Genomic DNA, 25014 nt, shown 5'->3' with positions numbered 1-25014 from the left:
AAACAAAACAAAAAAAAAAGGAAGAGAGTTGTTGTGTGTGGTAGTACACACCTTTAATCCCAACACTTGGAAGGCAGAGGGAGATTGACCTCTGTGACTTCAAGGTGTGGTAGCACACACCTTTAATCCCAGTGCCTAGAAGGCAGAGACAAACAGATCTCTGTGAGTTCAAGGTGTAGTAGTGTACACCTTTAATCCTGAATGCCTGGGAGGCAGAGACAGGCGGATCTCTGAAAGGTCAAAGACAGCCTGGTCTACAGAGTTACTTCAGGTCAAAGATACAGAGAACCTGTCTCAAAAAGCAAAGAGTTAAAAGTAAAAATAAACAAAATAGAGGTTAAAACAAAGCTGCACAAAGATGGAAAATACACAGAGAATTTTGATACTGTATGCTATTATGCTCTCTTTGAATTATTTGAATGCTGAGAAAGGAGCAACAGCTGCTAAAAGATATTTATTTATAAATGCTGCTGAACTAATCCAACATAGATATTTTGAATTTGGATCTAAAGATATGATACTTTGGAAAGGAGTTTATTTTGTTTTCACAGAGGGTGAGAGTCTGTGGATTGCTTCCATCCCAATGTGGTATGATAGACCACGACCTCCCGAAAAGTTTCTGTGAAAACCATCAAAAAATTACTTCGCTCAACTGCCGACTGAGATGAACCTAGCAGACAGGTTATCTCATAAAAGACCTGAATAACAGCGCCCCCATTCAGCAGGAAGCAGTTTGGAGAGAAAAAACTGCACCCATGTTCCCAAATATGGTTTATAAACGTTCTTTAACATTTAAAGGGGGATACGAATAGATATGAATAATTTGCATTAGTATAGATTTTGCTTTATTGATAGAGATTTAAGGGCAATTTTGTTATATGTATATGTATTTCTGATATTGATTAAGGTATTGTGATTGTGTAGTTCATTAAAAAATGTAATGTATATAGGTAGTTAATAGATAATCATAATAGTCAAGTTTGTAGTCATGTTAGTTAAGATTTTCTAGTTGTGCATAGATATATTTTAGATAGGCATTCTTCATATTTTTCAAAGATTATAGAATATGGCATTTTAAATGTTTTAATAACTTAGGACTTTTCATGACAATGAGACACTCTGCTCCTGGCAGCACCAATCTACTTCAAGAGGAAGATGGGCATCGAAGAGGCTCGTTATGGAGTTTGATAGCCATTTGGGCAAGAAACTGCTCTTGCATGGACTATTGCATAAACTGGACACAGAGAACCCGCAGAGAGAGGACTACTGAACTTGCCTAAGGTGAGATGATCTTTCGGAGTGACTGATTCATGAAAGAGTCTGCGAGACATTCTGCAGGACACAACAGATAGTGACTGAACTGACTTTGAATTTTCCTGCTTCATGGAAATGTCTGCTGGATACTATGGGCCTGAAGGCTGAAGGTTGATGCCCCAACGGTACAAAAGAACTTTGGGTGACTGTACAGGCAGCGAGATGTCTCTGTCATTTCTAGAATTTTGGACTTCTTGTTTACTTAGGTAATATTATATCCTTCTGGAGTCTTTGATGCTGTTGAAGAATAGATAGATAGTTAAAGTTATAGTTTTCCATTGTTATGAAAAAAGATAAAATAGATATAAATATTGTAACTGTAATTTTTACTTGATAACTGTTTTGTTATATGTAATTTTGCTATGTTAAGTTAAAGCCTTCCTTTTTTTTTTTTGTTTAAACAGAAAAAAGGGGAAATGATGGAGGAAGGTCATTGGTTAATTATAATAAAGAAACTGCCTTGGCCCATTTCATAGGTTAGAACATAGGTGGGTGGAGTAAACAGAACAGAACGCTGGGAGGAAGAGGAAGTGAGCTCAGACTCCACAGCTCTCCTCTTGGGAGCAGACGCCTCAGAGAGAGGCCATGCTCCCCGCTCCCAGGCAGACGCACACGATGAAGCAAGCCGCCAGGTTAGACATGCTGAATCTTTCCTGGTAAGACCAGTTCTCACAGATTATTAGAGATGGGTTGATCAGGATATCAGAATTAGCCAGTAAGGGCTAGGGCTAAAGGGCCAAGCAGTGTTTAAAAGAATACAGTGTCCGTGTAATTATTTCGGGGCATAAGCTAGCCGAGCAGGCGGCCGGGGTGCTGGGAACGCAGCCCCGCCGCCCTTATTACTACACATACAGTTGGATTTTTGAGAAAAAACAGTAAGGCTGACAAACCCTTATCAAAATTAACTACAAGCTACTTATAAGAGATGCACTTTTAACTTTAACCCTTTGAAAGTAAGAACACTAATAAATACAAAGAGAAAAGAAAAAGAACACTTTGTGTGTACCTGTGAGTGTCATCACACCAAGACTTTTGACACAGGCTCTAGGTATGGAACTCAGATCCACAAGAGTCAAGCACTTTACTGACTGAGATTTCTCCCTAGCCAGAATTTTAGTTTTGAAGTCAGTTGTGACTCTATTAATATCAATCCAACAAGATTTCAAGGTAAAGAAAATTATTCCCAAGACCTAGAGAAAAAAGGACTACTTCATAATGCTAAAAGAATCAACTCAAACAACCAAACATAAATGTTAACATAGTTTAAATCACAAAATGGCTGGGTAGAGGGATTATAAAAACTAGAACAAGAGTAAAAGCTCCAATTGACATAAGCAGAAAGCAGTGTTACAGCTTGATGACATGTTTCCACATTCCAGAGGAATGTGCACCTTGACTGTCGGGATATCAAACTCAAAGAGACTATAAGGAGCAAACACAACAGGATGAGCTGTCTTTACACTCTGCATGATTTTCTTACCAGCATCACTGTTAAGTTCATGATCCTCCCAAGGTTATCAATGTAGTAGACACTGTCTTGATACCAGGCATCACAGTGCAGATAATTATACATTCCAAAAGCATGCATGTGCTCCAGTGTATACTGGTCATCCCGAAGTTTTACTTCTGCTACAGCTGAAAGACAATATAAGTAAATAAACACACATGTTTACATATATATAGCTATGAACACAATCATCAAAACATACACCTCAGATCATTCCTTTGTGGAGAATGCCTACAGGGCACAGAACTCAGGCAGTGCCAGCTACAGAGGCTAGAACATGCAGGACTTTCATAGAACAATCCTCTTCCTTAATGGACCTCTACAATTTTGAATTATAAGAATAGAAATTCTAAAAACAAAGGACTTCTAATCTAAGAACAAATAAGCCCAGCTTGTAAATTCTTACCCTAGTGTATTGTTCATCTTTATCACACAAAAAGAGATACATATAAACTGTACTATATGATTATACAGCTAGAAAACTATCTCTGATGGGAATAGATGGCCCAGATGATCCAATGATTCAGACTATCTCTGTTCTACTTTCCTCTGAGTTCTGCATCCAGAATACCTTCAAGGCTGCTGCTGGCTAAAATAATCCAGGCTCACAGACTACTCCGTCAGGAATTTACCATAATCCCAAAGATAAGCAATGTCCCCAATCAACAAGAAGTAGTCTAGAGAACTATGCCCACATTCCCAAAAATAACTTACGGATATTTGTCATTGTTTAGGGGTTTGCTTTCAAATTAATATTGGTCATGGTAAAAAAAAAAAAAAAAAAAAAAAAAAAAACTAAACAAATGAGTGAAATTCCAAGATCTCTTTCTAAAGGAAAAAAGAGATAATATATAGTATTGATAGGATAAAAGGATAGATTATTGAATCTACTTTAATCCCCCCCCCCAAAAAAACAGCTATTAATCTCAGGATATTTTACATTGGAATGGAGTTTAGTTTATTGATACAAATTTAAAGTTATTACTGTTATACTGCATTTTTCTACTCTTGTTTGGGATATTGTGCTTATACAGCTCATTTAAAAATATAACAGATAATTAAAAATACAGATTCATAGTCATCTATAATAGTCAAACTTATAGTTATGTTAGATATATTTTCAAGGTCATAGAGAGATATATTTCAGATAGATAGGTAATCTTCAAACACTTCAAAGACCTCAGAATATGACATTTAATATGTTTAATATTTAAGGCTTTTCATGACAGTGAGACATATCTATTTTTGGCAGCACCAATCTACTTCAAAGAAAATAATGGGCAGTGAGGAAACTCTATATGGAGTTTACTTTCTTTGTGGCAAAAGATAGTCATTGGGCAAAGAAACTACCCTTGCCTCAATTGCTAATAACTACTGCCCAAATTGGACCAGCAGGATGCAAGAAAGGTAACTGCCAAACTTTTCAAAAACAAGTAGGAGGACAGTCCTTCAGAATTCCCTGCTTCACAGGAAAATCTGTCAGATACGTTAGGACTGTAGGCCAGAGTTGGATGCCTCAACATTACAGAGAAACTCTGGATGACTGTCCAGGCAGCCTATTGTCCCTTTCACTAGATAACATTTCACCCTTTTGGGGTCTTTGTTCAACATCCATCAAAGACCCCAAAAGGGTGAAATGCAAATCAAAACAACTCTGAGATTCCATCTTATACCTGTAAGAATGGCCAAGATCAAAAACACTGATGACAACTTATGCTGGAGAGGGTGTGGGGTAAATGGAACACTTCTGCATTGCTGGTGGAAATGCAAGCTGGTACAACCCCTTTGGATGTCAGTGTGGCGATTTCTCCGAAAATTAGGAAACAACCTTCCTCAAGACCCAGTAATACCACTTTTGGGTGTATATCCGAAGGATGCTCAATCGTGCCACAAGGACATGTGCTCAACTATGTTCATAGCAGCTTTGTTTGTCATAGGCAGGACCTGCCTCGACTGAAGAATGGATAAGGAAAATGTGGTACATTTACACAATGGAGTACTACACAGCAGAAAAAAATGACATCTTGAATTTTACAGGAAAATGGATGGAGCTAGAAAACATTGTTTTGAGTGAGGTAACCCGGACACAGAAAGACAATTATCACATGTACTAACTCATAGGTGGTTTTTAACATAAAGCAAAGAAAGCCAGCCTACAAACCACAATCCCAGAGAACTTAGACAACAATACAGACACTAAGAGAGACTTACATAGATCTAATCTACATGAGAAGTAGAAAAAGACAAGATCTTCTGAGTAAATTGGGAGCATGGGGACCTTGGGGGAGGATTGAAGGGGAGAGGGGAAAGGCAGGGAGGGGAGGTAGAAAAACGTAGAGCTCAATAAATATCAATTAAAAAAAAAAAACAGAAAAAAACCAAACTACTAGTTTTAAATGTTTTACACTGGACTAGATTTTTGTATATTGTATACAAAATTTGTATATTGATACAAACTTGAGATAAATTTTGTAAAAGAAAAAAAAACAGAAAGAGAATGAATGTGCACTTAGGTGCTAAAATCATCTTTTCCTGTCACTCAAGTCAGGGCCCAGCCCACTAAACGGTATGCCTTCCCACCTCAATTAACTGAACCTCAATTAATTCTCATACTCATACCCACAGGCCAACCTAATCTATTCCTTATAATCTCAATAAGGGGGACTCCAGATTGTGTCAAGGTGACAGTTAGAACTAGCCACCACCCTGGCTTTGTAAAATACAAGAACTATGTACCAAGAACAGCTGCAAAGGAATGCAGCTGGAGAGTGAGCACAACAATTAGATTTCTATAATCCAATGTGACTTCATCTTCACTTCTTCCTTTATAAACTCACTGTAAGGATCCACTGGTTCCTAAACAGGAGGTGGAAGTTCAGATTTGGGTTCCTGAGACAGTACTTCATGCAGCAGACAGAGAAGGGGCAAAACCACTAGCAAGTTACTAAGGTCATCCAAGTCACATCCAACTCACACCAAGAGGATGACTGAAGCCGGGAAACACTTCAGTTCACAGGCAAACTCCTAAGCTTATAGAACACTGATGGGGGTTGTGGAAACTCCTAAGCTTATAGAACACTGATGGGCCTTGTGGAAACGTCCCCTTTAGTTTAAGGAAGTATTATTTTATAAGGAGCGGTTAGAAATATATACTCTATTAAATAAGAGTTGGTTTTCTAGCACCACCGTGTGGATGAAACTTAATAATGCAGGAAGCGTGTATGAACATATTAGCTCAAAGCAGTAATGATATTAGACAATAATAAGCTATGTTCTGCCATATTTGGATAAAGAGTCCTGAGTAACCTTAAACAAACCAAAAGTTTTTAACTTTTTGTCTCATTATAACACCACCCACAAACATAGATCTGGATATGATTGACAGATTTTTATAAGATATTCACATATCATTAGAATACATAAGCCAGCAGTGGGTTTATAACATGATGACTATTTTATAAATCTGTTTGTTAGGTCACAGAAAAAGGCTGCCTCTCTGGCCCCAAACGAGCACTGAAGAGTTGTCACTGTAGTTATCATGCCGATCATCTTAAATACAAGGAGGGGTGCAGAGCTCCACAAAGGAGGAAGCAGAGTTCGGTCCATGGCAGAACTTAAGCACCAGAAGAACTCTTCCAGAAAGCCTGCCCATCCCAAGAAATAGACGAGGGCCCAAGCTGGACCTAATCTGGTGAAGATCAGTTTTACAGAGAAGCTCAAAGTCGGTGTTTTATTATTTAATGTTACCATGAATTATAAATAAGCATTAATTAAAAAGTCATTATTTTAGAAAGAACTCAGGATCCAAGGAGATCTCCCCTAAACCTTTACAACTCCTGCCCCAACAGACCCTCCAAAGCCTATGTGGTTATACATTGGTGATGGAGGAAGGTCATTGGCTAATAAAGGCACTGCCCTGGCCCATTTTATTGGTTAGAGGATAGGTGGGAGGAGTAAACAGAACAAAATGCTGGGAGGAAGAGGAAGTGAGCTCAGAGACTCGACTGCTTTCCTCTCGGGAGCAGACGCCTGAGAGAGACGCCATGCCCCGCTCCCGGGATGAAGCTCTGACCCAGGATGGACATAGGCTAGAATCTTCCCGGTAAGCACACCTTGGGGTGCTACACACAGATGATTAGAAATGGGCTAAATTAATATGTGAGAATTAGCCTAGAAGAGAATGGGCCAAGCAGTGATTAAATGAATACAGTTTGTGTGTTGTTATTTTGGGGCATAAGCTAGCCGAGCAGGCGGCCGGGGTGCTGGGGATGCAGCCCTTATTACCTCACATTGGCAACCTACTACAGGCCAGGCACTGACTGCATTTGGCTTTGGGCACACACTGCTGAGGAAAGTCTACGTCACTCCTGCACTAAAGGTGTTAACAATGCTACTCGCTACTACTCCTGACCTCTGGGAATATACTATTCGGCTGAACCCATGAAATCCCCTGTATTTAACTCTTGGCCAATGAAGTATGAAACATCTCATATGTTTATAAGTGTACTAGTTTACAATAGGGAACACAAGGAACACTGTTTGCAAAGTTGACTTTGAGACCATGAGCACCATAACTTTTCCTTTACATTGTGACAAGAACAAGCAACTAACACAGTCTACCTGCACTTCTCAAACTTCTCTACAGAGCTGGTCCTCTTCCATTCTACCCACCCTTAGCAACCATTCCCAACTGTTTCCCATTCAAATGCTCCACAGAAATCATTTTTTCACTTAAAATACATCTTGAACAATATTTATTTCCAACCAAGGCACAATAACAGAACCTAATTTCTTTTTCATCAAAACAACCAGTAAGACAAATCAGACAACAGTACATGAAACAACAGTTTCCAAGAACGACACACAGGCAGATAAGGATCGCGATCCTTGAGACACCAGACACACAGAAGGGCAGCCGACCATGCCCCATCTTACAGTCCTGAAAAGCTTCCAGAGCGTGGGACAAGGTGCCTAAGATAGAAGACAGCAAAGTCCTTGACTTGAAGACACTGCCCGGTGATTCTAAGAAGGCCAAAGGGGCCACAGTTCCTTGGGCAGAGCAGCAGCGAAAGGAAGAAGAGCACAAAACACAATCCTGCAGATGGACTCAAGGTCTCCCCAAGCACCCAGCACAGCAGAAGCTGTGTGAGTTGATGGAAGTAACGAGCCAAAGTAAGAGACACAGCAAGGATTAGAGGAACAGTGCTGGACCTCACACAAGGCTGGGAATGACTAACACCAGCAGATAGAATGGGAAATGTGTGAATCAAGGAATACTGGGAAGGTCTTGGATAGTTTGTCCTACCCTGAGCACTATTCCCTACCAGCTTCGAGATAAAAACAAGGCCCACTGGTCTTAATGTTTCCAAGTAACTGAAGCATAGCCTAAAGAAAAAAAAATTAAGAAGACTGTAGGATTGCAAAAGTGTTCTACATCCACATAACAAATGTAAATACAATATCATCTTCTTAATCAATTCAGAAAAGGCACTAGGCTGAGTTCATAATATCTTCATGACAAAAGTCCTAGAGAAATTAGGACTACACCTCAAAATAAGAAGTAACAAGCCCATAACCAACCTTATATGTTAAATGGGAAAAAAAAATGAGAGTATTTCTTCTAACACTAAGATGAGACAAGAGTACTCACTTTTTCCATCTTGTTTAATACAGCATTTGATGTCTGAGGTAGAGCAATAGAAAATAGATCCTTGCACATCCATGTGTGCTCTGCTCACAATAGCTAGGAAGCAGAATCAATCTAGATGTTCATCAATAGAGGAACAAATAAAGCAAACTTATCACTCTGGATCGAGACCCTTTGCTAGGGCCTTCCAACAGTGACTCTTGATTTGATCACTTAATTTGCTTTGGCCAATAGCACAAGTAGAAACTTGTCAAAAGCACACTGAAACAGCACTTGTACACTGTGACCTCCCTCCTGCAAAAGGCCTGGCTGGCCTGCAGAAAAGATGACCAACCACGTGGGGGCTCAAGTCAAGATTATATGACAATATCTGAAACAAGGGACTAGCCAGCAGAGTCTCCTCACACCAAGATGACCAGACTGCCCCTGCCAACCCATCCCTGAGCAAAGATGCATGAATGAGCCCTGTGAGAGGACCTGCTGACCCGTCAATTTGAGAGCAACAATACCTTCTTTTCTGAGCCAAAAGGCTTTGTGCATTTAGGTTTTGTTTCCAATGAATTAGCTAACTGAACATAGGGGTATCTGTTACTGGCATGGAGACAAAAACATCAAAAGCCCAAGAGGAAGAGGAAAAGAAAGGAAGCTCCTCTTTGCTGCTGCCCAACAGCTACACTCAACTCAGTTCTCCAGGATGCTTTCCCAGATATACCAGTGCATGCTCACTTCCTAGCCCTGCTTGCCCGGACTGGAGATGCTTCTTAAACGGATTATGATTCGTCAGCTACTTATGAACTGTTTCCTACCAATCATGACCATCATAGTATAACACAAAACAGACCCACAAAGATTACTTAATTGAATAAACAAATTTAAAAACAGGCATTTGTTGGCCTGCATGGGGACACGGGAGAGTATGCCTTTAAATCCCAGCACTCAGGAGGCAGAGGAAGCTGGGTATCTGTGAGTTCGGGCCAGCCCAGTCTACAAAGCAAGTGCCAAGCAGTCAAGGCTACAGAGTCACTCTCTAAACAAATGAACGAACAAAATCAACATTTGCTCGATTTTTAAACGTCTACTAATACTTCTGGATCAGTATTTCTCCAAGCGTAACCCTCGGGAAACATAAGAAACAGAATTTGCAGAGGCGTGTATTAAAAAACACAAAAATCTCTGGGCGTTTTCGTTAATAAAATTGCTGTTCCTTTTTTTTTTTTTTTTTTTTTTTTGGTTTTTCAAGACAATTTCTCTGTGGCTTTGAAGCCTGTCCTAAAACTAGCTCTTGTAGACCAGGCTGGCCTCAGACATCCGCCTCCCTCTGCCTCCTGAGTGCTGGGATTAAAGGCGTGCGCCACCACCACCTGGCAAAATTGCAGTTCTTAACGTTGTAAAAAGAAGTTTGAGCCAACCTGGTCTACAGAGCAAGTTGTAGGACTGGCTCCATAGCTACTAGGAAACACTGTCTCTAAAAACCAAAACGAAACAAAACAATATATAAAAGAGAGAGAAAACTTTGAGAATAGCCTCTGGCCAGTTACAAATGAAGTAAGTAGCAGCAGTATGCAGTACTAAGCGCACTAAATCTGTTTCCCTCAATAACTTGTAGGGTCGTTGTGTGTGAATCGGGGACCTGAGTACTTGACACTGCTAACTAAATGTGGTGGTGATGGTGGGGGGGGGGGGCGGGGGGGAGGGTGGGGATTCTCCAAAGAAATGATTCTGCGTCAGAAGAAAAGGGGAGCTGGGGATTTTCCAAGGAGGCGTGGCTTCCTGGTGAACACGTTTACAAAAAGGTGCTTGCTTCGGGGAAGGAAAGGCGCAGCGGGGGCCAGGGATGCAGGGAACCTCCGAGCTCGGCTGCGGGTGCCAGCCAGGGCCCAGGGTCCCGAGGCTCGGACGCGGACGGAAGGGGGTGCCCCCGGGTCCCCGAGTGGGTAGCGGTCTCCGGGGACGACCGCTGTAGGTGCAGCCCCGCAGGACGCGTCCAGGGAAAGGCCACCATGCCTGGCCAGCCAGAGTGACAGAGGGTCGCGCCGATGGCTGCCTAAACGAAAAGGAACCGCGTGCGAGAGGGCGCCGCCGATCCCACCTGCATCGAGCTCCAGCTGGTAGCAGGGTAGCGGCTCGAGAGACAGCTTGTAGCCCTCGAAGCGGGGATCCAGCAAGGGTCGCTTCACCCGCAGGGAGCAATTGGCTGCCTCCATGGCGTTCCGGGAGCCCAGCGAGAGAATCAATAAAGCTCTTGTTGAAAGGTCCGCGCTTCGCTCCTGGAACTGAGGGTGGAAAGCGGCGTGGTTCCCATCCCAGAGGACTCTGCGGCGCCCAGTCTTGTCTGGGAAATGTAGTATCCTTGAGAAAGCTGACTCGTGCTGCCTCCTAGGAAGTGTAGTTCACCGAGGACAAACGCCCTCCCGCTAAGCTGACTCCGGACTTCCCTACCCAGAAGGCCGAGCGACTAGAAGGCGGCCCGCGCTAGTTGAATTCTCACATTATAGGCAGGGTGGCCAGATCCCGCCCCGGAAATGCGTGGTCTAGCTTTCTGTGTGCTTAGGTGCCCGAGCTACTGAGGGTCTAAGTCCGGGCAGCCGAAGAGTGTGGTAGGTAACGGTCGTCAGCGCAAGGGTCATTTCGTCGCTGGGAAGGGACGGCCCTCGCCCGCGGTGATGGTGGTGAGCTATGCCCGTGGTCCTCAGGGCCGGGACCCGGGCCCAGCCCAGGCTCCTTTCGATGTGCTGTCTTCTCGTTAGCTTCCCCGACCCGCGCTTGCGGGCCTGTAGGGCTCTCCGACAGGGCGTGCTGCTGGAGTTGGCCCGGAGCCAGACCTCGCTTTGTTTTCTGGCTCCTCCCCTCCCGCCTCTCCAGCTGTCTCGGCCGGGGTGCCTTTTCCCCAAGAATGTCAGAGCGGGGAGGGGTTCCCTACCCTAGCGCCCTTGTTTTACCAGTGAGAAAACTGAGGCCTTTGGGAAGTAAGTGACTTGGCCAAGGTCACCAGCCGTGATTTCTTTAGGGGCCCAGACGAGGTGAAGTTTCGCTGTGCTTGGTGTGGGTCTGACTGAACTTTGCAGGTATTTTGAAAAGGTTAAGCGCTAGACACAGGAGTAGGACATTCCCTAGTTATTAACCCTCTGCTCTCCTGTGCCTTGCCTAACCCGACACTGAAAATTCTGTCAGTCCGAGTTTTCATGTAGACGAGGTGGGCAGCTACCCAGTAGTCCCAAGTTAGTGACATTAAGTAGGAAAACATTAACTTAGTTCTGACTTTATTTTAAACCTTTAAAAGGCAAAAATGCCCTCAGAAGTTAACCTTGCTTTTTTTTAAAAATGAAAATGGAGAATTTTCTCAATTAAGGACTAGTTTGAGATTTGTTTTCTCTAATCATACCGTCCAGAAAAAGTGTGTTTGTGGGCACAGATACCCACAGTTAGGGTGGCAGTTGTAATTCTCAGTAAATTTAGTGAACACTAAAGCTCACAGAGTCCTATTTCATTCTTCGCGATAGTATCTCTTATTGGTGTGCATACTATATGCCTGTCCCAAAATTTGAATGTGGTTAAGATGCAGAAATGAGCAGTAGTCAATTATTAATCTGCAGCTAAGTGAGGTGTTTGGGGCTCTTGGTGGCTGAGTGCCTGAGTTCAAATTTACCCATCACCATTTTCTGTTTCTGTGCCTCAGTGTTCTCATCTGTAAAATAAAGTCGTGTTCACAGAGTGAGTGTGGGAGTTCAGGATGCTCGGTGTTAGGTAGTAAGCGCTTGATGAAGTTGTTCCCTTCAGCTCATGAATGAAGAGCACAGACAGGAAGGGGGTAGCATAGCGAAGGTGAATTGGGATGCGGTAACTAATACTAAGAATAATGATGCCATGTCACATACTTGAAGTTCTCATCCTCTCCTTCCTAGAATGGTGAATGTGTTGTTAGGATGGTTGTCTAGAGAGGACTTAGCAGGAACCGGTTCTCTAAATGTGATGTATCTCACACTCATGTTGCTGTCCAGGTTAGCAAGATGAACAAAGATGCGCAGATGAGAGCAGCGATTAACCAAAAGTTAATAGAAACTGGAGAGAGAGAACGGTGAGTAGTCAACTGGGTTCACAAGTCAGGTTTTCCCGTCCCTTAATGGCTGCGTGTGAATGGAAGAATTTCTAGTGTCCATGGACAAAACCTATCTGGAAAGAATTAGAGAGAAGGAAAGATTAGCAAAGTTTCTGTTCTTAACATCTATAATAGTCAGAACAAGCATTGCAAGATTTGAAGAGTCACATACAAAGACAGCAGTAAAGGGTACTGTGAGCATGACTCACAAAACGAAGAGAGCATGGACACAAATAACTACTGCCGGAGAGTATGCCAGGTTTCGTTACCTCGTGCTCTTAGCCCTGCAGAATTGGGCTGTTACTCTTTGTCGGAGTGCTTTCTTCTTCCTCTTCTATTCAGTTACTTCAAATTCTAGCTCTTGTATCCACTGTGTATTCCATTAGTTTATGGTCGTCAGTGTAATCCAGGTTCCATGGAGAAATGCCTTTGTATACCCATTATATAATGTTATGCTTAAAACCTTATTTAAGTAGCAAATGTTTAAAGAAATATAAAAAGCCTCCCAGAGCAGAGTAATAATTTACAAAAGGAAGCCAGGCAGTGGTGGCACACGCCTTTAATCCCAGCACTTGGGAAGCAGAGGCAGGCGGATCTCTGAATTCAGTGCCAGCCTGGACTAGAAGAGCTAGTTACAGGACAGTTAGGGCTATTACACAGAGAAATCTAGTCTTAAAAAAGAGAGAGAGAGAGAGAATTTACAAAAGGAAAGTGCATTTACAGGAACGGAGGGATTTCTCCCATTTTATCTGAAGGTGATTGGGTAAATTTCAATAATAAAAGCTGGATGCTAGTGGTGCACGCCTTTAATCCCAGCTGAGGCAGGTGGATCTCTGAGTTCAAAGCCAGCCTAGTCTACAAGAGCTAGTTCCAGGACAGGCTCCAAAAGCTACAGAGAAAAAAAAAGATTTCCACAGAGGATAGAAGAAGAATCAGCAGTTCTCTAGGTCAGAACGGGAAAAGATGGTTTAGGCATGTGGAGCAGGAGGCGCATCTAGAGCTTTGGTACCTGATAAGTGCTCAGGGAACTTCAGGATATAGAATAGAGAGAGAGTGTGAGAGCTTGTGACTGGAGCAGGGTGCAGAAGTGTGGAATTTCGTGTAAGAATTCTGTCCTTTGAAAACATACTGAATTTTACAAGTGTTTAACCAGTGGCATATTTAAGCCCATGTAATGAAAACATTGACGATCTGAAGATGCTCTTTATATCACTGTGTCCGGGCCCTAGAAACGGTTGCACACAGTATCTTTTTTTCCCGCAGCTCTCCTTTCCTCTGTTGTCTTTATTCTCAAGCAGGCCCTACTCACAGGTGGCAGAGGTTAGCAGTTCAAAATTTACATCCTACCGGCAAAGAGCCTCACTTTGGTTACCATCTTGCTTAGGTAATAGGCAAGTTATGATCAGCCATGCCCAGGTCATATTTCAAATTACAAGAATCTTATAAATAAATAAATAAATAAATAAGAATCTTCTCAGCCAGGTGATGGTGGTGCACGCCTTTAATCCCAGCACTTGGGAGGCAGAGGCAGGAGGATCTCTGTGAGTTCGAGACCAGCCTGGTCTACAGAGCGAGTTCCAGGACAGGCTACAAAGCTACAGAGAAACCCTGTCTCGAAAAACCAAAAAAAGAAAAAAAAAGAATCTTCTCCATATTTGTATGGGGAGAGTGACTCAGTAGAGCTGTTTGCTTGTGTTTCTGTTACAGAGCAGAAAACTGAGTTTGCACAAGCGTATGTTGCTGTCTTTGTCCTTAGGTGATGGGAATTTTTGGAAAGGAAGTAACTAAGCTACATTGTCCTTGTAGGGATATTATTTTGGTAGTGTGAATGTAGATTTGAAGGGGGTAAGACAGACGGTAGGAAGATTAGTTAGAAAGGTGATGGGTGAAGGTGAAAAGCAGCCATTAGAAAGGAGGAAATAGCCGTGTACTTTTTCCAAATGGGAGGTAAAGCAGACACCCGTATGGAGAGAGATCAGATGCTGTGCTGGGTGCGTGCAGATAGCATGGGTAGCAGTGTGTGTGGAGAATTGCCGTTCTCTTTCTTATTCATGCACTGGGAGATTTTGAAGGGAATGTCATAATCAAGGGAGCAGGTGGGGAGGTGATGTAGGAAGTTAGGTGTGAGTCCAGACAAGAAAAGATGGTGGCTAGAACTAGGGTACTCTTGGCAGAGAAACATTTAAATTCTAGATAAACATTTTAAAACTGAAACTGCAGGATTTACTCATACATTGCATGCATAGTGAGTTGAAGGATGCTCCCAAGTGTCCAGAAGAATGAAGAATGACATTGTCATTTTGAGAAGAAGGAGGGAAAGTGGGAGGGAAAATGAAGCTGTGTTTTGGCTCTCGAAAGCCCTACTCAGGCATCAAGGTTGACGTGTCACATGGTCAGTCTCTGGGGCTATTGAGAGACTGGTGGTCTGCAGGGAAAGAGAGTTTAAGAGAAGAAAATCCTGCTAATTATAGTACAGTGGCCATGCCAGTTTTGCTGAAGTGTGGGAATCGAGAGAGACATGGGGCAGCTTAAGACTGGAATCAGTGAATGGGGACAGACACGGGGCAGGTTAGGACTGGAGTCAGTGAATGGGGACAGACGTGGGGCAGGTTATCAGTGAATGGAGACACATGGGGCAGGTTAAGACTGGAGTCAGTGAATGAAGACAGACGTGGGGCAGGTTATCAGTGAATGGAGACAGACATGGGGCAGGTTATCAGTGAATGGAGACAGACATGGGGCAGGTTATCAGTGAATGGAGACAGACATGGGGCAGGTTAAGACTGGAGTCAGTGAATGGAGACAGACATGGGGCAGGTTAGGACTGGAGTCAGTGAATGGAGACAGACATGGGGCAGGTTAGGACTGGAGTCAGTGAATGGAGACAGACATGGGGCAGGTTAAGACTGGAGTCAGTGAATGGAGACAGACATGGGGCAGGTTAGGACTGGAGTCTGTGAATGGAGACAGACATGGGGCAGGTTAGGACTGGAGTCTGTGAATGGAGACAGACATGGGGCAGGTTATCAGTGAATGGAGACAGACACAAGGCAGGTTAAGACTGGAGTCCGTGAATGGAGACAGACCTGGGGCAGGTTAGGACTGGAGTCAGTGAATGGAGACAGACATGGGGCAGGTTAGGACTGGAGTCAGTGAATGGAGACAGACATGGGGCAGGTTAGGACTGGAGTCAGTGAATGGAGACAGACATGGGGCAGGCTAAGACTGGAGTCCGTGAATGGATTTGGAACCTGACGATAAGTGAGGCCGAGATCTGGCTTGTGTGATGTCTGAAAACTAAGCAGTGACTCAGGATTTGACTCCAGATAAAGCCTGGGGACGGAAAGCAGGGGGTTTTAGTTGAACAGTTTGTACTTGTACATTGCTTCAGACATTGCTATTTAAAGTATCTTGCTACGATTGATTTGAAAACATTTCCTTTTAAAACAGCCTCAAAGAGTTGCTGCGAGCTAAATTAATCGAGTGCGGCTGGAAGGATCAGTTGAAGGCACACTGTAAAGGTAATCAGTTTCACTTAGATATGCCATGGCTGTTGTCTGAACTGGGTTGGTCTGGGAATCATTATAATAAGGAATAGTTCATATCTTACAGTTCAATCCTCAGTCATCATTTTAAGCAGATAGGAAAGTGGGTCTTATGGTGAGAGTTTTCTTCTCAGTGATATTTTTAGACTTAATTCCTGAATTTTTAGAATTTTCCAAAATTGAAGCCTAACTACTAAGATTCTGTGGGACCAAAGTATAGTCGCCTGTGTTTAGTAATGCTAGTGATCTTGATGTACTTTTCATTAAAACAAGCACTTGATAGCTGGTAGATGTAGAGGAACTGTGTGTTCTGTTACACTGTGGTCGGGGAATTAAGCCTACTGTAGAAAATAGACAATAAAAGTCTTGTGTTTTTGGTAACTATGAGTCCCTTTTATGGCACAGCTTTTGATAGATTGAAATTCTAGATATTTTTAATGAGTTGTCCTTATTACATTTCCTACAAGTAAAAGATAATAGACTGTGTCTTTATTAACTGTTAAAAAAAAAAAATCTGAACAAGTAAATAAAAGGGGAAGCTGAGTTGTGCAAACCTTGGCCAGAGCTCATTTTTGGCCATGTACTGAACTTTATGCTTTAGTTGCCTCGCCTTTGACGTGGGTGTTATTGTGGGTACTGAAAGTTGTAAATGCTAAAGGGTCCAGTAAATGTGATTGTGTTCCCTCTTGTTTCCTTTGGTCCAGACTGGAGAAGAGAAAAAAGCAAAGTAGCTCAACATTCTAATTCTTGCCTATAAAGTTATAACATAGGCTCCAATAATAAATTTTATTTCCTTGATGCATTTAAACTTAATATAATTATAGTAAAATTAAATTATAGTTAAATTACAAATTTCCAGATTTTTACAAAAGTTACATTTGACACTGCACAGTTTTTATTTATTCTGTGTATTCCTGCTATTTGTTTGCTTAAAAAAGTCATTTAGTGGAAGGATAAACCAACTGTCTGTAATCTGGAGATTAATACATTTATGAGGCAATTAATTTTCATTAAAAAAGAAAAAAGAAGTGTCCTCTTTTTATATAAAAGACCAATCTATACTCTAAAAACATGATTTTAACCCTTCCTCTATGAAAATCTTTCTTACAGATAATGATTTTAAATGATATGATTTGTTTTTTGCTTTTGCATAAGAGGTAATTAAAGAAAAAGGACTAGAACACGTTACTGTTGATGACTTGGTGGCTGAAATCACTCCAAAAGGCAGAGGTAAGAAGCACAAATTATGTCAGAGGAAATACAGGCTTTCTGTAAGAAAGCATCCTTGCCAAAATCATGGAGTTGTTCTTCCTGTGGGAAAGGTTTAAGTACAGTTGCCCAGCTGACTGTTGGAGAAGTCTGGAGTAGTTGGTATAAATTGGCATGCTCCCTGTCTGCAGTGTTAGGTTGATGGTTTGTATTAGTAAGGCAGATCATTTTTGACATGAGATTTTATACAGGAAAATGTCACCTGAATCTTTGATTTATAAAGTTTATTAGATATGGCCTGACTCCACTTAAATATTTAATAATTCAGAGTTTTACTCCAGTCCTGAGTCATTGTCCTACTATCTCTTTCCTTATTAACGATTAATGAAAGTCTGTCTTCTTGAATGTCTAATTAAGAATTTGGTAATTCAGGGTGATACATATTTAAGACTTAGAAGTGAAAGCATCTAAATTAGCTGAGTTGTAGGATGTCTTTACACATGGCCACAGTCAAAATCCTTGACTATAAAATAAATACCTGAAAATTACACAGAATACTCATTCCATGTTAAGAAGGAAGCATAAAACCCATTGTCCTTTTCTTAAAGTTTATTTACCACTGAAAAACATTTGTTTTATTAACTATGGCTCAGGAAAAACATTTTTTCATTTTATCCATTTATACTTTAAGCTAATTTTCTCTGATTTCTTTTTCTACTTTTTTTCTTAATCTTTTAACATTGCTTAGACATTATTTATTTAAGTAGGAAATTATCCTGTTTCTCCTTCAATGTTTCCATCTTGGATTTATTCATATCTTTCAGATTTTCTATTGGTTTCCAGTAAAAATTGACCTTTTTGAGATTATAATTAGAACATTTTTTCCTTTCCCTTTTCTCCCTCTTAGTCTTCCCGCCTCTCCCCCACTTCTTCAAATTTATGGCCTCTGTTTTAAAGAAAAGTTTTGTGTATTTTGTACACGTTTAGATCTATTTAGCCACCACCTCAAGAAGGTTTACAAACCACCTCCCCCGCCCCAAAGATTCTCTTCAGCTCCATTGATGACTTTATAGTCAGACAATTCAGAGGTGACATGTTTGGTGTAGGTCTTGTTTAAGTCGGATTTATCAGTGTGGCTTTGCATTTTCAAATGGACTTGTATATATCTAGTTTAAAAAATTTCCCAGGCTTTTGCTTCTCATTGATGTGCTCTGTGTTTAGGTCTTAGATGTTAAAGTCCTGATACCATCTTTTTGTTTTTTCATTCAAACATGAATGTTCTGTAAAATCCCTGTATTGGTAATCTGTAATAAAACATCAAGTCAAATTAATATGTGATCACTGGAGTCCTCTGACTTTGATTTTTATGTTTCAGCCCTGGTACCTGACAGTGTAAAGAAGGAACTCCTACAAAGAATAAGAACATTCCTTGCTCAGCATGCCAGTCTTTAAGGGTGAACTAGAATGTGTTGTTCTGTGGGTTTATTTCTGAAAGTAAAACTTGCCATAAATTAGAAATTGATTTCCCAAAATAAAGTCCTTTTTTGTATGATGGTATACAGTTTTCAGTAATGATGTATACATTGTATTGGTTTTTTCCCTAAATGTGTTATTTTAATAAATATCTCATGAATGAGTTTCAATTTTTTTCAATTTTGGAATAAATGGGACTGTGTTTATTACCGATTGAGTAGATATGTTGAGAGAAAATGCCAGCAATTACTATAATTCAGTATTTCTATGTGTGATTCTCTGTACTAACAGCTGAGAAGGCTTTCTGGGTTGTCTAGTTATGGTATTTTCCTCTTTTGAATTCTCATATTTGATAACTGTTATGCCCCCATCTTATACTGTAGGTTATTTGTCTTATTTGTTACAAGTTCAGAGGGTTAGGACTGGGTCTTATCTGTATGTGCCTTTCTTGTGCTTCAAAGAATTTACCATCTAGTGGAAGACAACATTTACAAGCTGGCTGCACACCATCTGAACTTTGAAAGCAGCATCTCTAAATTGCATCCCTATATACTGAGGTCAAGAAAGAACATAAATGGAAACTAATACTCTGTACCCACTAGCTTTCCTCTGCCATCAGGATTGCTAGATCTAATGGACTCTTGTCTGTTAATGTGACCTTCGCAGGGTGATAATGTTGACCATCCTTCCATTTGGAACTTTGCCTCCCATTCCTCGAATTGCTTACTACCATTCGAAGTTCTTTCTGCTTGTTTTTGGTTGCTTGGGTTTTTTTCAGGTGTTTTGTCGAGTACTTCTTGTTCTATGTAACCTTCAAATAATGTTCTGTAGGACTTTCTTGAGTCCTCTAGTTAACAGTATATTTTTCCCTGGCTTGAAACCCAGGAAATGGGTCTGACCATGGCTTCAAATACCAACAGATTGATAAATGCTAAACTTCCTCACAGCCAGACTTCATTCCAGCCTCAATACCCATATACCTATCAACGAGTCTAGTTCCTTGGATATTACACAAACACCTTAAAATGACCTTACTTTAAATAGTAACTTTCTCCCTGGTAACTCCCCTTGTTGTATTCCTTATTCATGGAATATATCAGATACAGATGACTCAAGATGATTGTTAATGCTATTTCTGAAGGTAAGAGATAAGAGGATTATTTCTGAGACACCCTAAGTTTGTGTTATTGCTGCTGATTGAGGACCGCTGTGAGAATACCCGACATCAACTTGGATCATCCTTTTTGGCCCTCTTAAGCCCAAGTGACTGCAGTGATCCCTTTGTGCCTCCATTATCTCTCCCTTACTGTTACTGCCTATGTGGCCTTATAAAATTTAAGTCTGATCATTTTATTCCCCTACTTGAAATGTTTCAATTCTGGATGAAATCCAAACTCTATATATTAGCTAGGCCGTCCTAAATCTAGTATGTACTCATCTCCCCAATCTGTAGAATCCCCAACCTATTACATCCCCAACATATTACATTGTTCTACCCCTTAGTCCTTTTCAAAACCCATCAGCCTGGGAAGCCCTCTAAGTCATCTCATTACTACTTTCCCTTCAGAGTTCAGCTTGAGTTTTAAATGTTCTGACAGTCCTATGATTTAAATTCCTTGTCACTGATTTCTTTTTGGATTTTTGAAATTGACTGTCCCTGTGTAGGCCAGATAGCCTCAAACTCATATAGCCCAGTCTGGCCTTGAGCATGAATCCTGAGAGCTGGGTTTACAGGCATTTGGTGGTACATCTGTAGGGGAGGAAACATGACTTCATTGTATGATGTACGTTTCTGAATGGATGAGTAAGGGAATGAATGGGCTGTTCTGCAGGAGCATGAGATAAAGTCCTGATAAATGGGGGTGTAACTGAGAAAAGGTTTCTCAATTTTTGGTTCATAGTTCACACTTAATGTCATGAGTTCAAATGTCATCGAGTAATTTGCATAACTGTAAATTATATTTGGATCTTGATCTATGTACACACACAAAATCTTACCCAAAGTAATGTTGTGTTTCAGTTTCATAATGTAGAGTATTGATAGGGTTGTTCATTTGTTGCCCATTTTCAGAAAGGAAATAGTCTTACATGGTACACAAAATACTAGAGATAAGGGGTAGTTCTTCATAATTCTGTACATAGAAACAAATGGAAAAAGGGCTTATAAAGATACTGTTTTAATATCCTAAAAGTTAAAAGAAATAACCAAGTTTTGGAAATACCTTGAAAATGGGAAAAATAGCTGAATTGAAAATACTTTGTAGAAATTTAAGTAAGAACATAGATTTTGGGTTTTGAAGGTGTTTTTTGTTTTGTTTTTCATGTTATTTTGGGGTTTTGCCGTTTGTTTTGAGACAGGGTCACATGTAGTCCAGGCTTTCCCTGTACTTGCTATGTAGCCTAGGTAAGCCTTGAATACCTGCTCCTCCTACCTCTACCTCCCAAGTGCTGGGATTACAGGTGTGTGCCACCGCCGGGGCCCATAACTAAGTCTAGATTTAAATAATGCTAAGACTCCCCTACCACTTTTTTCTTTGGCATCTTATAAATGTCTTGTAGATTGAATCTAGAATCACTGGTATTTGTAAATAAATCAACTTTGTGAACATTTTGGCTCTCATTGATTTATGTAAAGAAGCAATACACTGAAGCCACTTCACCCTTTCACACTGAGTGTTGGAAATGTAATACAGTTCCATGCTGTGCTGGGTTAGTATGATCGGCATCACTATCCTCTGTTATAGGGTAAAAGAAGACCCAACTAAATTATTTATACAATCACTTTGGGCATTACAAGTGTATCATTTGGTTAAGCATTGCCAAGCTAGAGACTGGTTGATGCTGGGGGTTAGTAATTGGATACAGGACTTTACATAACTTGGTAGAACGTTCCACCCAACACAAGAGAACTGTGACAGCTGCTCAGTAGCTGGCGTTGGAATTGATCCTGCGCACGTGTGGGGTGTGTCACACATGCACCTGCGTGTGCCTGACCCTTGTAGAAGCCTAGCTTGTGTTTGACATCATACATTCCTACATATTGTCTACTAGGAACCTTTGAACAGAAATTGAGTGAACCTATCAAGAAAACTGTTAAGTATAAGCAGATCATTCTGGTTCTGAACTCATTTATGAAACTGGATTAACAGATGAGGACAACTCTTGCCTTGATTTCTCTGTATAGTAAATCATATCATATCCTGCCTGGAATTAATAAAGACTTAAATACTGATAGGGTAATGAGAGCATGTGGATTTATGTTACCAAAAACTGTAGAAAGGGTGTGATTGTGTGTTTTCCTACACTTTTGTATGGAATGAATCCCATTAGTCGGGAGTTTCTAGATGGTATTAACCACTATGCGATGCATTCCAAAATGGTGTTCTTGGGGTTGGGGACTAGTTCAGTTTAGCTGCATACTTCTCAATGATTCAAATTTGTCTCTCAGCATCAATGTCACTGAAGCCCTTAACAAGAAGGATTGAAATATAGTCATTTTTAGCCTTTTATCTATGGCTTGGAGTGTATCACATTTACCTTTCTGTCTTCAGTACTTAACAGAATCCTTAAGATGATGGTCTTTTAACTGAATCAACTGCAAGAAAGATACAAATTTGTGGCAAGTACAGTCAATATGTTCCTGTTTATTCCAGATTTCAAATTGTATTTAGTTACTCTGCTTGTCAGCCACAAGGGGGCCCCTGGCACCCATACTTATTCCTCTCTGGAACTCACTAATTGAACTGAGTATCACATTTTACCAGGCCCAGTTCCAATCTAGAGGCCAACCAGCTTGTTCAAGAGAAAAGTGTTGTTGGATTAAAACTTAATATGAGAACATAATGTGCTTCTGATATAAATAAGGTGCCTTTGTCATATGGTGTAGATGACGGGATCTTCAGAAGCCAATTCAGAAATTCAGGAACTTGACTAAGAGTATATACGACTCCCAAAATAGAGCATGTACGAGTCCTAAAATACTGTGATCTCACTGATTTATGACCAGAAAGGGAAATAGATTTTAATTAATTAACCTGTGTTTTTAATCACAATGGAGGGGTCTCACTCACACTATAGATGGTTATTGCTGAGCTGCATCCCAGGCCCAGGGGTCTTAACAAGTGAAATAAAAATGTTTTAATTCTTCCCAAAAGAATAATACTCATTTTTTTCCTTTTCATTCTCAGTTCTATTTTAAAGAGAAAAGATATAGGGCATATGTAATACCCAAAGCCCGTGGACATTCAATGATGTGTTTTACAATGACAGCAGCAATAACAACGAAATCAAAGAGCATGTGGGCTCCAGGCTCATGTAGCAGTGTTGCACCAGAGTAGTTCGAAGTGTAGATGGCAGTGCCATATTTACTGCATAGTTTGGTGTTGTGCTTGAATTACCAGAATTAAGTAAACGACTTTCAGTTGGCCTAATTTTGGTTGAAGACATATCCTTCAAAATGTATCCCTTCTAGGTAGTTACCTACAGCAAAGTTGGGCTTTGACAAGGTAAGAGCCACAAGATAGGATAATCAATACAGAAATGCCCACAGAACTATAACTTGGTTCTGTTCCGCTGATTGAAGTGATGCTATGCATTGTATGGTGTGCATATTCAGTTGGGTGGAGATACAGACACTGAGGCCAAGATACTACCAACATAGGAGTATTGTTTCTACCATAATATGCTTAAGGACTTCTTTAGTTATCTAAGAGTTCCACCTGACAGTGCCTATCAATAGGAACAGTCACAGTGTAATGAAGTATGAGATTATGGGTGTGCCTCCTAAGAAAGGTGATATAAAGTCAAAGAAATGGAAAGACCCTAGCACACATATTCTAACGTTCGGTCCTCAAAAATGGCGCTACACATAAGGTTTGTCTTTCATATTCTGCCCATCCATAAAGACAGGTTTTGCACAGTACAAGCATATTTAGTAAAAATATGACATTTATCTGCTGCATTCTCTATTCTCCAATTCTGTCACTTTGTAGTACAGACTTCAGTGAAGTCACTGCCCTTTTCTATTTTATTTATTTATTTTCGGGGGGCAGGGTTTCTCTGTAGCTTTGGAACCTGCTGGAACTAGCTCTTCTAGACAAGGCTAGGCTCCAACTCACAGAGATCCTGCCTTGCCTCCCGAATACTGGGATTAAAGGCATAGCCACCACCCAGCCTTTTATTCCTATAGTAACTCCTCAGACCTGTAAGTACTTCCCTTGAGCTCAGAGTTTATGGTTTATCATTAGAACCCCCTTGCCTGCTTCTTGTTTCTAACCACACACAGTTCCATGTAATAACTTATACATGACTGCCCCAAACTTACTCAGTGTAGACACCTACCATTTGAACTTTGTTGAAGAATACTTCATTGTCCTTCTAAGTTTGTTTTAAAAATAACAGAATTCTGAATATCACTTGGCATTGGTTTTGATATGGCGCTATTGTGGTATCAAGGATTCTGCTTAAGGTCATTTGGCCTTGTGCACTTGGGCAGAACATTTTATTGGCAGAAGCCTGTGGTAGAGAAAAGGCCCTGCATTTCATGTCAGACAGAAAGGGGACAGGGACCTATTTCCTCCAGCAAAGCTCCCCATTCAGAATTCACCACCACCTCCCAAAATAGAAACAAAGCACTGAGGACATGGGCCCGTGGGAGACATTTTATATTCAAAGTATATCAAATCTTGATTAAATGTGCTGCATTGTTTTTGCTAACCTGACAAAAACTAAAGTCAAGTGGGAAGAAGAAACCTCAACTGAGGAATTGCTTCCAACAGATTAGCTTGTGGGCATGTCTGTGGGACCGTTTCCTGACTGCTCATTGATGTGAAAGGACCCAGTCTACTGTGGGTGGTGGCTGGAAGGTATTAAAAAAAAAAAGTGGCTGGCTGGGTGGGGCTTGAGTTTAATATACACCACCACAGAAGGAACAAGCAAACAAATGAAGATAACATACTTTGTTTGTGGAATAATAATCACAATCAAATGCCCCTCTTTACAGTATTTGAAGGGGATAAATCAGTAAACTGAAGAAAGTTTGCCCTTCTACAAATTAATAAGCTACAATATCTCTATTTCTTTGTAATTTTTAGCAAGAATAAATGACTTTAACATTAACAATTGACTTAATAGTCAAATGTATTTGACAATGATTAGGCTATGTATCTTCTTAGAGAGTTAGGAATTTTACTTAATTCCAGTTATGTGTGACTTTAACACACAG

General features: G+C 40.8%; 2 protein-coding genes across 6 annotated transcripts in view; one reads left to right on the top strand and one right to left on the bottom strand.

The window, feature by feature from the left end:
• The window catches only part of Nudcd1 (NudC domain containing 1), a 42315-nt gene extending 31531 nt beyond the window's left edge, over window positions 1-10784 (bottom strand). Inside the window, exons 1-2 of one of the 2 annotated variants that reach the window (XM_041637483.1) lie at window positions 10558-10784; window positions 2795-2949 (exon numbers count right to left, since the gene is read on the bottom strand). In XM_041637483.1, the coding sequence (XP_041493417.1) occupies window positions 2795-2949; window positions 10558-10672 (270 nt within the window). In that variant the 5' untranslated portion in view covers window positions 10673-10784. The remainder of the gene's footprint in view (window positions 1-2794; window positions 2950-10557) is intronic. The other variant, XM_041637484.1, reaches the window with a different exon arrangement.
• A 198-nt stretch (window positions 10785-10982) lies between these two features.
• Eny2 (ENY2 transcription and export complex 2 subunit) lies at window positions 10983-18973 on the top strand. Of its 4 annotated transcripts, none has more exons than XM_041637486.1 (5): window positions 10983-11065; window positions 12467-12543; window positions 16015-16085; window positions 17265-17339; window positions 18694-18973. In XM_041637486.1, exons 2-5 carry the CDS (start codon window positions 12476-12478, stop codon window positions 18768-18770), a joined length of 291 nt encoding a protein of 96 aa, XP_041493420.1. In that variant the 5' UTR covers window positions 10983-11065; window positions 12467-12475; the 3' UTR covers window positions 18771-18973. The 4 variants fall into 4 exon arrangements, with proteins under 4 accessions (XP_041493420.1, XP_041493419.1, XP_041493421.1 ...); XM_041637485.1 differs by having other exon boundaries at window positions 10986-11137; XM_041637487.1 differs by having other exon boundaries at window positions 11015-11069.
• Window positions 18974-25014: the final 6041 nt, after the last annotated feature.

This window comes from Microtus oregoni, unplaced genomic scaffold (genome assembly GCF_018167655.1).
Source record: "Microtus oregoni isolate MIOR12 unplaced genomic scaffold, Mior012 000053F_ref0000044, whole genome shotgun sequence".
In the NCBI taxonomy this organism is placed as follows: Eukaryota; Metazoa; Chordata; class Mammalia; order Rodentia; family Cricetidae; genus Microtus; species Microtus oregoni.
This window is presented reverse-complemented; position numbering and strand designations above follow the sequence as displayed.

What these genes read in the sequence shown, in the direction of transcription:
- Eny2 (XM_041637485.1), top strand. An exon ending in GAAACTGGAGAGAGAGAACG is followed by an intron (nt 12,544 to 16,014) that starts GTGAGTAGTCAA and finishes CTTTTAAAACAG; the next exon opens with CCTCAAAGAGTTGCTGCGAG. An exon ending in GTTGAAGGCACACTGTAAAG is followed by an intron (nt 16,086 to 17,264) that starts GTAATCAGTTTC and finishes CTTTTGCATAAG; the next exon opens with AGGTAATTAAAGAAAAAGGA.